Raw genomic sequence first — 17,738 nt, 5'->3', positions numbered from 1 at the left:
TGTTTGCAGAGCACTGCTTCTCGCTATCTATTTCCACTGTTGTTCTATGACGATAATCGCTGAAACCGGAAATGGATAATTTGAGCCACTTCCAATTTGAATAGAGGGTTAATACAGAAGATGGAACCTATTGTTGGGACGCTGCACCGATTGCAGGAAACTGTACACGATATCTCTTACCGTTTTCGCTCTGTGGAAATTATTGAACCCGGAAGTAATATTAAATTTGAACCACTTCTGGTTTTGGGTTGTGGTGTTCGGGATAGTCAGTACAGGCCTATTGCCTTAAGATGGTGAATCGTTTAGAAAAAACTGCTTCTCTCAATGACTAATTTGAATCACTTCTGGTTTGAATATAAACTTACTAGAGAAGATGGAACCTATTGTCGGAGCGTATAGAAGATAATCTGTTACGGATTCCGGAAAATAAAGGACTCTCTTTGCGAAGTTACGAATTTCCAATCTCTCAGAGCTGTTACTCCCAATTCAGCAATAGTTCACTGATACAGAAACCTGGGTATTAGATATCGAGCCATAAGAATAAATAATCGATTGAAAAAAAAAAGAAAGAAAAAACGCTTCTTGATATCTCTTACAATTTTTGCTCTGATACTGTCGACAGACGGACGGAGGACGGACAAAGTAGTTCTATAAAACTTCCGACACTTATGCATTGCTTACTTTAAAAGTCTAAACAAGTGAGTTTCATTTCACAGTGTGAACTACAGTAGACTTTCAAACTTTGGGAACTCCATACTCAAACTAGTACATCTACAACCACTAGTTCCAATACAGTATATTAAGATCAAAGGTAGAGCTTGTTCCTCAATGCTGAATCCATATCAAAAAGGATGTTTCCTAACATCTAACGGCAGGATGTGTAGAATTTACTAATTTTGCAAAACCACACAATTCAAAACTTCGCGTTCGTTCAAGAGTTACTGTGTAGAGTAACGGATATACGTCAGTCACCGTTACTCGTTAAGATGTCAATATATCTGCCGAAATAATCGTTCTAACCACCTTTTACCGAAAAAGATTTGATTTGATTTGATTTTTGTGTTTATCGTCCATTTCAGCAGCGAGGCTATATGAGACGTGGACTTACAGCTTAACGTGGAATCCGAACCACATGAGGGTCCTGCCAGGAATCGAACCCAGGTCTCCCACGTCAAAGGTGCGTACGCTAACTACTTAGCCACGAGGGAGTTCTATTGCCCAAAAAGGAATTTAAAAATTCGAGTTTGTTCAAGAGTTAACGTGTAGAGTAACGGACAGACATAAGTTACCATTATCCGCTAAGATGTTAACATATCGGCCGAAATAATCGCCCTATTGCCGATAAAGAATCTAAAAAATTACTTCCATTCAAGAGTTCTCGTGTGGAGTAAAGGACGTTTTAATATTACAATATTGTAAGTCGTACTTACTTGCTTGACGCTAATAAACTTACGGATAAAGAAAATTCGTAATGTTAAGCTTGGTAGGGAATCCTTCAAACACTCTTTTTTGTCGGTAGCAGTACAGAAAACGGAAGACTGCAAGTTTCTTGACAACGTTAAGAAGCACTGTCATTTTAAAAATATATAAATACATAAATAAATAGCGTCTAAGCATATTTTAAAATATCAAAGACAGAAACTATTACAGCTGGATTTCGTATTTGATATTTGTATCTTATTAATTAGAAAAGTAATTACAGCCCATCTTCACTACCGATCATAATAGTAGTATTAAGCTGTATAGTTTTTATAGTATTTTTCGTGAAGAAACTTTGGTCAATTTTACCCCGAACAGCTTTACATATTCTAATCGTGATTATTAAATTTACGAAAAAAAAAAAAAATAGAGTGAAAACTCGAACGAAACTGTAATCATAAATTCAGTGTTGTGCAGCACATCGGGTCACCATGTAGTGTGTTCGGTAATTAGTTATCTCTATAACAAATAAATCCAAAAGTATTTTGTGGGCTTCTCATATACTGTATGTAAAATAGTGCGAGCGGCCCTGGGTTCGATTCCCGGTGGGAGCACTCAGTGAGAAAAAGTGTAAAAGCTTCTTCAGGCCAGTCATCCTGAGTGAGTTTTTTTTTTTGTTTTTTTTTCTTCATTCACACAAGGCAAACGCCGGGAAGGTACCTAGCATACAGGTCCCAGGCCGCTTCCCCCCCTCCTCAATCCTTTATTCTTTCCCTTTCCTCGGATAATGTGCTCACCGAGGGACGTCATCCCTCATACGTGACAAGCCAAAATGAATTTGGATGCTGAAAGCCCAGAAATCTAGTTCCTAATTCCTGGATGTAAAATAAAAATTATTTTTATTTCTTTCTTTAATTACATGTTTTCCTATAGACCTTAATAATTTCAGTTATAAGGCCATCTTGCATTTGATTTTATATATTGCTGTTCCAGTATCCTGGGACAGCCAACAGTAATTATTCAATTCTAATATGAACACTTAAATACACTTATAAAAGACAATAGATATAAGCTATCTGTCAAAACAGGGACTCCATTGGTTTGTTAGAAATCTAATTATTATTGTATTACGGAGTGATATATTAATGTATTGTCATATTTAGAGATTTCTTTCCCTCCAGCCAAGCCTATTTGAATATCCTGAGGACTTGTTTTAATGGCTCATAATACTAATTAAATACCACTATGTAAAAATTTATATGAAGCACTAGGATGATAGCCGTCATAATATGAACTAAATAAAGCTATTTCAAAGTTTCAAAGGGAGGCAAATTCAATACACAATTGGTTCGCGTTAATTTTAATTAATGAGTTCCAGCATAATTGCACTATGTAACAAAATATCGATTTCTCGTTTCAGTAAATAATGTGATATGTAACTTGCAAGTGTTTATACTAAAAATAAATTAAATGTGAAATTTTCTTATTCGAAAGTGGAATGTGTGTATACAGCAGATTACCATACACATCTGTCTAAACACATCAAAGATTACACCATGTAAATGCATGCATTCTCCAGATACAGTGTTCTATGCATTCGGTCCGTTATAGAAACATAGAAGCCAGCATGATCATTCAATCGATCATCGATGGGGTATATGGATAAGAAGGGGTTCAGATCCCACCTTAAGGCACATTGTCACACTACATGAATCTTGTAGCTGTCATAAGAAAGAAAAAAAAAACTTGCAACCCGATCTTTCTATTTACTGTTTAGACGTTACAACTTCCTGAAAGCAAGAGAGGTATTTCCACTCATGCAGCACTGGACTCTAGTGGACAAATATGAACTTACTGATTAAAAACGTGTATTTTGGCGCACTTGCCCTCCCCGTCCAAAAGAATCCGTTGTTTCGGAAGCGGCGTAACTGGATTTTCCTTTATGAAAGTGGGAGGGCGATAGCAGGTAGCAAGCAAGACGACCCATCAACTTGCACATGGTTTAACTCCGTGCAAGATGGGGAAAAAATGCTGTATGTCCCTTTCAAGATTATGTTTACATGGAGAAATATAGTAGGGTTGCAAGTTTTTTTTTTTTTTTTTATGACAGCTACAAAATTAATGTAACGTGACAACATTGTCTTAGAGTATGGCTATTAAGATGCGTTTCCGATGCGTTATCTCCCGCAGCGAACGCTACCTAAATGGCTAGTCGGTAATTTTACTTTCGCCAGAGTTATAATTCATGCTGTGAGCCAGTCAGAGTTTACAGGCCTTACTGCCACACCCTTATTCTCATTCTCGTGAGTCACGAGAAATAAGCCTATTGTGTTACGTAGATTTTTCTGTGATTAGCTAATTTTTCGGAATTTCCTTGTATTTTTGTGATCTATACACGCACATTTCATTATACAATAGGCCGCCTGCTGTTTCGGAATCAGTAAAGGAAGCAAAAAAGGAAAGACGTGTTGCACGGCAAGGGGATTTTAGCAAGAAACAGCTGCTTGGGAGATGCTTTGTGCTGAGTATTGGAACTCGTGCTATTATAATACTATACTCATATAATATTATAGCTACTTATAATCGAGTTATTATAGCACATCCATACTGTATCACATTATATATATAGAGTTAGGGAAGAGGAAATAGAACACATGATTACTATCAGTGTTACTAACATCAGTAGCATACCAATGCGATAGGAAAACAGGAAATACAAGCTGGCAAATGAAGCATTCCGAAAGTAAAATGTACGTTACGGATTAAACTAAGAGGTAGGAAGGAAATTCTCATCAAATGTTTCGTATAGAGCAGCGTTTCCCAACCCTTTTCAACTTGCGACACACTACGGGTGTAATTTGAATTCTCGCGGCACGCTCATAGATATTATTATTATTATTTGTAAATATAAAATACCATAGTATTTTTTTAATTATTATTACTGATCTTCTTCTCACAGAGATGAAAGCTCGATTACTGGTTTCCCCCCCCCATGCTAATTCATTATGCTCTTTTTTCATTCTAATTTTAAAATAGAAAACAATTGCAATGAAATATAGGACTCAGATTTTAAAAATGCGCTTTCTTTTTCGAAAACTGTATCCAACCTCTCACTAAGAACGAAGATCACTAAATAACGAACAAACAAACAAATGTCTTGTACTTTTAACTTTGCTGTCTTAACCAAAATCAGTGTATATTATTGCAATAACACAGCTTGTGATGCGTCGAAGTCAAAACACAGCTATTGAACAAAGTGTTGTTCTGTCATTCACGTGCTAATGAGTGTTCTACGAACGTTCACTTGGCGCATACCGTACAAGTGCTTCTATTTCTCGGTGTTAGTATGACTCTCAATTGAAACGTAACATAGCAGCTAACCGTAGAAATGTGTACGAGCCGGAATACTGTCTGCTACACTGTAATAGATGTAGAATAATATATTACAATTACAGTAATTTTTCCATGCTAGAAATTCATAGTAATGTGAAATACAAAAATATACATTTTTTCCTATGTCTTGCAATTTGGTTGCTATAGAATTAATAATTTTGTTTCGATTTCCTCGCGGCACACCAGCGGTCCATTCGCGGCACACCGGTTGGGAAACGCTGGTATAGAGATTCATACTCGGTAGAAATGTGAGTATCACGAAAGATAGAGAAACGACGAGAAGCGTTCGAAATAGAGACGAATGGAGAGAATTAGACAGATTGAAAGAAAAATGACAAAATGTACGTAAAGTTAAAGAAAGAGAGAACAAAACACTGAAAATAGTAAAGAGGAGGAAAAGAAAATGCTTAGACCACAACTTGAGAAGAAATTGTTTTATGTGATAGAAGTAATGATGCTTGTGATCTGCATAAAGTGACATGTTGGTAATGGCACAATATTGCTGACAATGTTAGTAGTAGTTATGTACTATCTTTCATCATGATAATACGAGACATCATTTTATACTATTGCACTGCCCAGAAAAGAAAAATTGTTCTGTTGAACGATCCACACTATACACTTTATTTGGTTCCAGAGAACCACTATTTACTCTCAATAAGACAAAATCATCGCCGAGGCTCAATTAAGAATTTCAGATATGCAGGTAAATGTTGAAAAAAGAAAAACATTATTTGGACATTATTTAAGAGGAAATTATCTCATTAAGGATGCGAGAGAAGCTTATGATAAACCTAAGTAGGAACTATCCCAAAGCATTTGTTTGAACCAAACTATTACTATATTATTTTAAGAGAGAGATAACTTAACCTTAACCCAATATTAGATTTGAGAACGAATACATAAACTGTAACAGTGCTAGTAATTATTATCCAATACTTACGAACTGAGAAAGCTTTTCATTTAAGAAAGTATGTTCCTTTACTCCAAGTTAGGCTTAAGCGACCTTTCAACGACGAAACATAACTACACTGATTACCAATGAGATATTTATTGTATTATACTTCCACATCCCACACAATAGTTTCCGTTACCAATCGCGATCCAACTAAGCCTCAAACTACACATTACCATAATTGAAGATTCCATCAAAGAGAGAACATACAACACAAGAGATTCCTATAATTCATTATCCATCATGATCTGTTTGCACAGAACCTGTCCTAACAACCAAGATTCAATATAAAGGCATGGGCGAGTATTCCATAACCCAATGTGTCCGTAATTATTCCCAACAGAAACCAAAATCATTGTGACTTTGGATAAAAAAATTGATGACCAACGAAGTACTTAACCGGGATTACTACTATACTCTTAAGGCATTATGCAGAGTCGTTTTGACGTATAATTAGCGTCATAATAAAGGCCTGACTATTGCAGGAAACTTATGTTGGTGAACTCTTTAGTACCGTATGGCACTAATCATGCATCAAAACGACTCTGCATAAGGCTCTTAGTGTTTTGGATGATCCACCGAATGCTTTTGACCCATTTTAGGGGGCGCTGTGGCTCAGTGGTAGAGCGTTCACCTCTGGTGCTTGCTTGGGGTTCCTGGTTCGACCCCAGCTCGCGCCGCGTGGACTTTGTGGTGGACAAACACTGTGCTCGTGGGTTTTCGTGGGGTTCTCCCGTTTCCTCCCACTTTCTTCATTCCACCATTTCATTCATCTCTCATCATCACCGTCTCCTTTAGCCTTACCGGCATGACCGCGGGATGTAAAACTTAAAGACTTCGTTTCATTTTTTTGACACATTTTGAGCACATGTATGCGGTATCTAAAATAAACATAGAAACGGACAGCTGTGTTCACACACACACACACACACACACATATATATATATATATATATATATATATATATATATATATATATATATATATATATATATATATATATATATACATACATACTCGAAGTCAGAGCAAATACGCCAGATTTTCAACTACTACACTGGCCAATAGATTTGGCTCAGAACGTTTGCTTTTAAATCTAATGACATAATTTCAGACAACGAACACTGAACAAACATCTTTAACATGCAGAATTAGAAAAAGAGATTAATAAAATGAGTGGACAAACCTTGGGTCCTACCTTTCTTACACTTCTTCTGGATGGTTTTGGTTTGTTCGCAGGAGGTTTGGTCTCCTTTCTTCAAAGTCAATGTTCTTGTGCGCATATTGGTCTTTGGATCACATTCTGACCATTGACCCTTCACATAGCGACACGCTGTAATAAAATAACAAGCAAGCATTAGTTTATATGAGCATTCCGTTTCGTATTACAACATGCTATAATATAATTGAGCTCAAAGGTCTAGGTGCTTGAGGCATGCTCACCTTTGATATAATAGTCATCAGAAGCCTTGCTCTGTTGCCTAAGGTTTACTACTTATACAATACTGACCGGTACTTTCATCCAATCCATGGACATATGGTCCAATCAAAATATTGGATAGCACGCAAGAAGTACAGTCGTGAACAAATCTTAGATTTATTTTAATATTGAGATTTCCGATACGAGCGTGTAGTCGAATTATTTCTATATCATGTACAGTATATATATATATATATATATATATATATATATATATATATATATATATATATATATATATATATATATATATATATATATATATATATATATAAACGATGTTCGAAACCTGTCCTGTCACAACTTTAATTTCGCGATATTCCTTTAAAACAAAATAAAAAATAAATGAATAAATAAAGAGAAACCACCAGTGTTGTTAAAGCTAGGGATTAGTTACTACATTGCAGAAATTATACAGAATACTCCATTATAGAATTTTTGGTGTAATCATAGCTTTCATTTTAGTGATGGCGATTGCATCCACCACATATTTTAATTTCAAATTTCCTAATCCCGTTCGAACATTATATATTGAAAAATTCACTAATCTTTTGCTCAAATGATGGTTCAAAGTGGATGATCACTTGTCATATAAAAAGTACGCAGCCTGATTTCATCCCAAGAGAGTTTGATGTGCACATTGCGTACGACAGATCTCATTTTTAACATGAAGCGTTTAATCTATACCAGTGATGCCAATTCCTTCAGAGCCGTTTTCCCTTCACAAGCTTCAGAATTTCCCTTTTCCGGGCAAAATTTCCCTTCATCCAAACCATTCAAGTACTTAGTAAACGTATTTTTAATCGTTTTCGCTTCCACCCCCTCACTCCAATCTTATAACCACATACAAGCAGATACCTGACAACCTTCCTTTGAGCTTACGCAGAATTTGAACTTGATTTGTTGTTTAGGTATCTAAGGCGTTGCGATAGAGGAGGGGAGAGGATATGGAAAGGTGTAGGCCAGGACCTATGTTAAAGGTGCAATCTGTGCATTTGCCTGGTATGACTGAGGAAAAACCCTATAAACACCTCTGTCAGGACGGACAACCTAAAGAAATCATAAAAAAATGTAAAATAAATATTATGTAAATTTAATTTTTATCCTAGACATCATGATAGATTTTAATATTAATGTAACCTAAGGTACAAAGAAAATATTAAGTATATATTTGGTATGTACTTAAGAACAGCACTCCCATATTTACTGAAACGAATACGAACAGTTACAAAGAAAACTCTAGCTGATACTGTCTTTGGCTGTACACGAGGAATGTTCGTAAGCACAATACAAAGTGTAGAGATGCGGAATTCTTAAGAATTAATAATTCTGTGCGCACAGTCACCAGAAAATTTGTAAAGTTACTCAAACACACTTGAATTTATACTGAATTTTAATGAGATTAATCAGATACGTAAATATGTTCAATCTATAAATGATTGAAGAGAGGTTCAAATTTCCCTGCAATATTGAGAGATTACAAGCAATTTCCCTTTTTCCCTTTTCTTTAAAATTTACTCGAAATTTCCCTGCGCCAAGGGAAATTTCCCTTCAATTGGCATCACTGATCTATACATCCAGTATATGAAAATGAAAGTGACTATGTTTGTGACTTAATAACCCTTGAACCACCACACCGATCTGGATCAAATTTTAAACATAAATGAGGTTCCGGCTTGGCATGGTTTTTATCATTTCACTTTGATGGTGCAACTTGGGGGAGGGGAGAAATATATGAAAATGATCGAAAATGACCGGTATTAGTGCCGAATCCATAGTTTTCGGGATCGTTGAGATGAGCTTCCGATGCCATTTAGACTAGAGATGGCCAGAACCGGTTCTTAGTGGAACCGGTTTTCGGCTCTGAACGGATCCGGCTCTAGAGGATCCGGTTCCGGAACAGGTTTTTCGGATCCAGGTCTGGAACTGGATCCCAACCTGGTTTTCGGATCCAGGTCTGAAACCGGTTCCGGTGACCATCCCTACTCTAAAACCAAGCTGCTGGTAGGCTGTGAACAGGTGCTAGATGAAATGGTGGAAGCGACAGGCAGGCGCCCAGGCAGCGCCCGCTTGTTTCATTTGCCTAAACAAACTGTGTAACTGGGAAACTCATTTGGCTAAACACCCACTGATGGACCAAATTGTTTTTCTGGGGGGTACAAACGGGTCTGGGCGAGAAGGGCACAAGGGCGTGGTCCCCTTTTGCAGTGTTTTGAGGGTGAACTTTGTACCTCCTTTACGGTTCTTTGCGGGCTTTCGAATCCAGGTCTGGAACCGTGTTTTAGGATCCAGGCACGGAACCAGTTCCTAAGATTCGGTTCTGGAACTGGGTTTTCAAATCCAGGTCTGGAACTGGTTCCTAAGATCCGGTTCTGGAGCCGGGTTTTCAGATCCAGGTCTGGAACCGGTTCCTAAGATCCGGTTCTAGAACCGGGCTTTCGGATCCAGGCCTGGAACCGGTTCCGGAACTGGTTCTGAAAATCGGATCTCCAAGAACCGGTTCCTCGCGGAACCGAAACCTTGTGGCCATCCCTAATTTAGACCCGCAACTTGGTGAAGAGAGAGATATATAAAAATGATTGAAAATGACTGATATAAGAAAGCGCTTGAATAATAGTAAAATGTGACTGACTAACGGAAAAGATTACTAATTTTTCTTATTTTAACCCAGCGAAGCGGGTAATCGACGCTAGTAATAAGCTAAAATCAATTTCGAAAGCAGAGTTAATGCTTGAGATATTCACTAACGTGTGACGTCATTCAAACAGTTAAGAAGTACTGGGCTACACAGTTTTCTTTTTTCTCCATTCGCTTCTTTATTAGAACATTACATATATCACGGGCATTTCGGCGGAGCACTGCTAGGATGCCAACTTCTAGCACGGTAATCTCTCGTTCAAGTAAAATACCTAAATAATACTACAATTTTTAGTAACAATATATTCGAAGGTTTTCAAGGATACAATGTATACCCAACCCCATATATGCTCGTTCTTTCAAAAAATTTAAAGGTGAGTATATGATGTACCGATGGACTATAAAAATTTTAGGTAAGTATACACCGCATACTACCGTATAACCCCATTACACCCCTGCCTGGTTCGATCCGACGCTATGTGAACGTGTGATGGGCTTCATCAGGGTTTTTCCATTTCCTCTCTCGTTCCATAATAATTCAGTTTTATTAATCAACCATTCCTCTCTTTTACTCGTATTTCTCATACGAGTGAGCTGTCCTGTCCATCTTAGATATCTCGAATTTATCATCAAGGCTTAATACTGGACTAAGGAAAAATTAGTCAGGTGCTATATATGGAGTATTGGATTGTAGACTATGGTTCAGAGACTTGGACATTACGGAAGTTAGAGAAGGAATATTTAGAGAATTTCGAAATATGGTGTTGGAGGAAGATGGAGAAGATAAAATGGACGGAGAGAGAGTAACAAACGAAGATGCTTTAAAACGGATAGGAGAGAAGATGATGCTTTTAACTAGCATCCTTCGTACGAAGGCAAATTTGATTGGACACATCTTGCGAAGAAATGTTCTTCTTCATATCACCAAAAGAGGAAAGATGGAAGGAAAGCAAGGAATGGGAAGAAGAAGGACACAACTGATCAATGATTTGAAAAATAGAAGAAAATATTGGGAGTTAAAAGAGGAAGCTGAAGATCAAGAAACGTGGAAGGAACATTTCTAGCCCCCCAAAAAAAATCATTAGTACAAGGACCTGGCAAAAGGCAGAGTCCTTAATAATAATAATAATAATAATAATAATAATAATAATAATAATAATAATAATAATAATAATAATAATAATAATAATAATAATAATAATAATGCTAAAGCCCTTGTGGAGCACATTAAGTACAGGCTGAAAGCAGCAAAGATTCTCACATATAGAACACATGTGAAAGTTTCATAAATAGCTGTTCTTTCGTAGAGATATATGTGTTTGTATGTATTACATTTATTAGTAATGAACACAAAAACTGTGAACAGTTGAAATTTGTTTTAATCACTTCGTATATATTTTACTCGAATTTTCATATTGATTCCTTTACTATTAGTATTGACAACGTGCTTTTGTTTTTAAGGAACAATAGCACTCTTCAGCACTTTTTTTTTTAAACGGTTTGCCTTAATTTTATTCCCACATATTTTCAATCGTACTGACATGACAATGTTGTATAGTAATTTAACGACTGTAAATCCTACTTGTATGCACTGGAAATAACATCAAGTTATAATTGAAACTCTGAGAGAAGATGATAAATAGAGGACGACCTATATTTGCATTTTGAAACAAATTATCACTTGGACCCATATTGTGGTATCCGCATGTACGAACTGGTGTGTTATTTATTAACAAAGATGAGTTACGTGTTGACACTTTCATAAAATATAGCATAAAAGTAACATGTATTAAAAATTGCTCCGACCAATTTCATTGGATAATTTGCTTCTTCTTTAAAAGAATGGAATACATTTCAGCGCCTATGATGAACACATCACATAATTATATCTGAATTTAATAATCAAAATTAGACTTCTCTAAAAGAAAGGAAGATAGATAGATTTACCAAAAAAAAAAAAAAAAAGCTGAGTCAGTGGACGTTATGATTTACATCCACTTCGTCATTCGAATGGTAAGAAATAATTTTGGGAGGCAAGTGTTAATTAGAGTTACAAGCGAGACCAAAAGCGTGAGCGTTGATTTACGAGTTTATTCTTGGTCCAGCGGAAAGTTCCAACTAAACAGCCTATCCTTCCCCCCTTCGCAGTCCTCAATATTCAGAAGAGAAAAGCTCCAATGTTGGCTATGGAAGAGGAAGGTTTATCTTTTTTTATTTTTTATTTTTATTTTTAAGTAGAGCATTTTATAACAAAACTAGCAGAACTGCTGGGTCTTTCGAACCGGCTAAGCGGTATGCAACCTGGAACACAGTAGAGCCATTTTGTTGCCTAACCTCAGAAGTTTCCGAGATATTCTATAAATTTCGAAACCTCTCCGTCCTTCCTCTTATGTTAGGATAAGTATTTTAAAAATTCTAAATAGCCTACGGTTTCTTTCCCATAGTTAAATAAAAGTATAATAAGCTAGAAGAATGCCAAAGCAACTGTGTGGATTTGTATAGAAAACAACAAACGAACAAACTTTTAGCATTATATGTAAGAAAATAAGTTCTCGTATAAATGTAATGGATGGACGGCACAGAAAAGTTTCGGATTCAAACACAGAATTGGTCGCCATAGCTAACTGAATTAGATGTTTTTCTGTATACTTTGTCTTCCAGATGATAAACACAAATGATCCAGGACTAGTGCGGCGTGATCCTGCAATTCCACTCTCTTGAAGGAGGAACAGTGTGGTGGGAAACGATGTATACTATATGACGGTTGATCTTGCATGATGGTCTGAGTATTTGCCAACTGCACCAAGTTAATGCCCCAGTAAGTTCTTTCCTCCATTACCTATGTACTGCATGAGGACGAAAAACTCATAAACTTGAAAACAAGACAAATGACCCACCTTCTATGATGAAGTACGCTTTCTTTAACACCGAGGTTCCATAAGACACGAGTCGTAAGTTTGACGTGGTTTCCGAAAAAAGTACCACCGAGAATCAAACCTAAATGTTCCGCTATCATTCAGTTACGAAGGACTTTTGAAGTATGGCACATATGTGAAGATTTCAACCTGTAGGAGAATACGGAAGGTGAAAAGTACTAGTGTACAAATACTGGTAACATATACGAAGATATGCCCCGAACTGGGAGGGATTTCGTAGCTCCGAGAAAATTCTATCCATCCCGGCTCACCCACTGAAATTGCCACTACGTTAGGGTACTGTTTTCCAAAGAGCTGTCCTGCATATTGCAAAGACACCTAGAAAATCCAGAAATGTTCTTCTTTTTTAAAATGTCCTGTGAAATGTTCTGAGTTAACTCATTTGCAATATTTTAATGTTTCATTCTTTATTCACAACATTTTGAATCACAGGCTTTTTTTTTTTTTTTTTTGAATGATGAACCGCTGTGTTTTTTAACACTCCTCAAAAGATAACTAGGTAGGAAAGGAGAACAATCAACAAACCATTGTTTTGCAATACATTGTTTTTACTGAGAAGGCTTGCTGAAATATTGGTAAGGTAGGAAAGGTTTATTTTTCAACTTACGACAGTGGTGCTAACCAAGTTACGTAGAAGTTCCGTCGTGACGGTCTAAATTTTTCTTCGTTACTTAAAATAATCCTACGCTACGGAAATCGATTAAAATAAAGTCTTTAGCCCTACATGAAGTTTCACTGTATGTTCATAAAAATAAACCACTTTGTTATTCATTAAAGCATTTTGGAGTTGTGTTGAATTCCTTCAATACTTTGGTTCAATTCTTTTGTTAACAAAAACGAATGATTTAACTTGAGGTTAACGATAAATGAAATGAGAACATGCGTATGGCCGAAGCAGTAAATTATCATATACCATTATATATACCTTTCGCTTGTCAGAATCTGGTCACCCTACACTACGTACATTTATTGTCATGGACTATGTTAAACTAATTTATTAAACTTTTGTCCGTGATTGTATTTTTAGTTCGTTACTCATCAAATAACTTACAAAGCACAGTGAAAGGAAACAAATATTTCAAAACTCAATAGTGATTAGGCCCTAATTCTGTATCTGTAAAACAAGGGCGCCCATCAGGAGGGGGCAAGGTGGGGCGCTCGCCCTTCCTAAGAGGAAATCGTACTTGGGAATATTGAAAGCCCAATAGAATTTTTACATTAGTTATAGCAAAATTTGAAACTATATTTGAAACCTTGCTTATATTTGCACCCCCCTTGGAAACCACAACATGGGCGCCCTTGCTGTAAAAACTGCTTTGTGATTCTGTCTTTGAATTTGTTTCCACGTACCAGAAGTCAACTACCGTACACAACCCAGCGTATAAGTTCGTACATTGACCGACATGAGAGAAGTATATTCCTATAGGTACACATACGCGTACTTACTATTTCACCACGAGTACAGCATTAGTTGAGAAACAAAAACGACTTGGCTTTCAGTAGTTGCGAGAGTTGGGACGCTAAACGCAGGAAGAAGAGAATATAGTACCTAAGCTAGGAAAGATAATTGATCTACAGAACTTGTTGCAGACTTCTACATTTTACACCATAAGTCTAAGGTATGTACTCGTTTCATATTTGTCAATGACAAGTCATGATACAGTGCTTGGGAAGTTTCAAGAAACGGGAATAAACATAAATTACACGCATTAAAATAACCACTGATATCTCTATGACGAGACTGATTCAACATATTGAAGCTAGAAACGAGTATAGTATAGGGCACATAATGGTCGCATGGCATTAGTAACTGTTGACCACGTTCGTATTAAATTCGTTGTTGCTATAACATTAAAAGTATCAGTTTACGCGCCTTTGGCGTGGGAGACCTGTGTTCAATTAATGTCGGGAGCTCATGTGGTTCGGATTCCATGTTAGTCAGTAGGTCCCGTCTCATATGGCCTCGCTGCTGAAAGAGACGTAAAACTCAATATAAAAGAATCAGCTACGCCTTTCTACAAACTTTTGATCTCCCAAGATACATAATTTCTTAAAGAGAGACAGAGTTGGACTTAAAACCAGATAATTTAGAAAATCAACCTTGCAGGAAACACACACACGTACAGAGAGAGAAAAAGGAACTCTTAATTGATTCCAGTTTGAATTGATTTCCAATTGGTTTATAGCAGGAGCGTCATTTCAGACTTCGCTTGAGGGGAGTAAGAGCACCACCTACATAAGACTTTCACGTTTTGTACTAGTATATTAGAAGACAATCGATTAAAGTATATGTATTCCTCAAACTCTTGGGGGGGGGGGGCGTTTGCCCCCTCCTGTCCCCCTAAATGACGCCCCTGGTTTATAGGTGATATAGTAAGAGGTCAATTCAAGCTTCACTGACTAATACCTACCATAGTATGCGAATTTTGAATAATTCCTTTAATAATATACACTTAAATCTGTGTTTGCTGCATACTGGTTACTGGTTTGCTGCATAAAAGGTGTTAAGTCCAAAATGTTGTAAACGTTTGTACTTTAAAACATATTTAAAATGTTTTGTGGGGAGCAATTTATGCAGAGATTTAAAACACTCAACACTTAGCTAGCAGTGTAAAGCGCTTAATAAACTTTGTTTTTTAAAGACTTTTCACATGCAGAAAAATTTTCAATACCACTCTTTGTCACATGACTACGATTTATGATTGTTGGATTTAACAACTTTCACGCAGTAAACACAGATCTTCGTAGTGAAAGATCCCAAGTTCGATTCCAGGTGGGAGCACATATGGTTCATATTCCACGTTAACCTGTAGGTTCATGTCTCATATAGTCTTAGCACTGAAAGGGACGCTAAAGTTCAAATACAACCAATAAAGTAAAGTGCCTTACGAGGTTTGAAAAAGAAATATATCATAGGTCTTATAATGAAACACAAATACTGCAATAGGTATAATACCTGTTATATTCTATTTCAAATAAATAAATACAAGTAATAATTACAGAAGAGTTAGTAGGATAAGAATGTAGGAGGAAATCGGAAAATCCCGAGAACAGACCCACGGACAGTATTCTCCACCATGTTTACTGGTCTGGAATAAAACCAGAGACCAGTTTCATCAGAAATACGCACTCTCTATTAAGCCATTGCCTCTGCATCAAAGCAAATTTAAAGATGTGTAAACCAAAATAATAATAATAATAATAATATCAAATTCATGTAATATTTGTACTGAAACCAAATATCCACTTGATCTATTAAAATGAGTCTAACCATGGAGTTAGGAAAACTGAACTGAAGCTAGCAACGATGGCTAAAGTTATATATATATGAGTAAGGGATGTTTATAATAGAATGAAAACCTCATGAATTGGATAGTGTGCGAATGTCAAGTTTTTATCCAGTGAAAAACAAAATACCAGTTAATATTCGCCCTCGCAGCGGCTATCCACATGAAGCAGCGTTTTGCAGCCATCAAATGAACTGACATTAAACTGGCAGCGAACAGACATGTGAAGCAATTAAGGGCATCGGGAGTCAATAATCACGTCCTTTAACCCTTCATGTTCCTGCGCTCTCGTACCATCTCATTGTGAAACTGAATGCATACATATATGCAGCATACAAATAACGGGTTTTTTCTTTCTCTCTATACTGGATATGTAGGTATTGTACGAGAGTGAGTTGAAAATGGGATGCGATGAGGAAAATGGTAAAACATCTAAATATTATATATGTTTATAGATACTAAATTCTAAATTTGATAGCAGGGGGCGCGGTGGCTCAGTGGTAGAGCGTTCACCTCCAGTGCTGGGGCCCTTGGTTCGATCCCAGCTCGCGCCCTGTGGACTTTGTGGTGGACAAACACCGTGCTCGTGGGTTTTCTCGGGGTTCTCCCGTTTCCTCCCACTTTCTTCATTCCACCATTTCACTCATATCTCATCATCCCCGTCTCCTTTAGCCTAACCGGCATAACTGTGGGACATAAAACGTAAAGATTTCATTTCATTTTTCTAAATTTCATAGATAGCATCAGCTACTTATTACAAAGCCAAGCTTTCTCCTGTAATGATACACTGTTTGACTATTTAGTTCTACTCACGAGACGAGTGTCTCGTCTCGTCTTGCAAATTCCTGTAAGAGTCTTGTCTCGTCTCTACTCTCGAAATGCTTTCTCTTTTAGTCTCGAGCATCATTTCGTAAATTTATGTTCAAAACCCTGTACAGGGTGGCCCTAAAGTAGGTATACTCCCCTGCATTGATCAAGTATAATATTCTAGCTTATAGATTTATTTGCTTCCGCTGTTCCGGGCTTAAGATATAAGTAAAAAGACATTAAGAACAAATAATAAAGAAACTAAGTCTCTTGATGGATAATAATAAGAAAAAAAGTATAAAATGGAATGAGCTGATCAGCACGGTTCTGTATACCTACTTTTAGGCCACCCTGTATATGCCGTGATGTTTTTTCCTTAATCTCATCCCGAACTTACCAGAATGCTTCTGCGTCTAGAGAGGTCCACGAAGAGTGTGATATAACGATTAAAGCACTTTTATTATTGGAGTATAGTTATTGTGTAATGACTTGCATATCTTTAACCCTTTTAGGTTCTAGTACCTATTTTTAGTAGGTACTAAAGTAGTGTCTTCATTAATCGATTTAAAAAGTACCAATAAAGCTTTTACTTCGGATTTTTTTTTCTTTTCCCAAGCACAAAAGCCGTCTTTTGAACATGTTACGTTTGGTTTCACGCCTTTCTGCGTTGAGACATAGGGGTGATGACGTCATAACTTTTAAAAAATATTTTCTTGTTAGACCTAGCTTTATTATTTTTTGGTGGGCATAATTTTGCACCTAGAAGATTAGAAATTTGCACAAACATTCAATCCACTGAGTAGTGTTTATCAGATTTTTTCAG

At 36.7% G+C, this 17,738-nt stretch overlaps 1 protein-coding gene across 3 annotated transcripts in view; it reads right to left on the bottom strand.

Moving 5' to 3' along the window:
• miple1 (midkine and pleiotrophin 1) overlaps positions 1-17,738 on the bottom strand; it is a 256,418-nt gene that overhangs the window by 57,273 nt on the left and 181,407 nt on the right. For 2 of the 3 annotated variants that reach the window (XM_081727959.1, XM_081727961.1), the window contains exon 3: positions 6,955-7,101. In XM_081727959.1, coding sequence (XP_081584085.1) covers positions 6,955-7,101 — 147 coding nt within the window. The remainder of the gene's footprint in view (positions 1-6,954; positions 7,102-17,738) is intronic. The other variant, XM_081727960.1, reaches the window with a different exon arrangement.

The sequence above is a fragment of the Thermobia domestica genome, chromosome 10 (assembly GCF_964235325.1).
Source record: "Thermobia domestica chromosome 10, izTheDome1.hap1.1, whole genome shotgun sequence".
Lineage (NCBI taxonomy): Eukaryota > Metazoa > Arthropoda > Insecta > Zygentoma > Lepismatidae > Thermobia > Thermobia domestica.
Note: the sequence above shows the minus strand (reverse complement) of the source record. Positions and strands in the feature narration are given on the sequence as shown.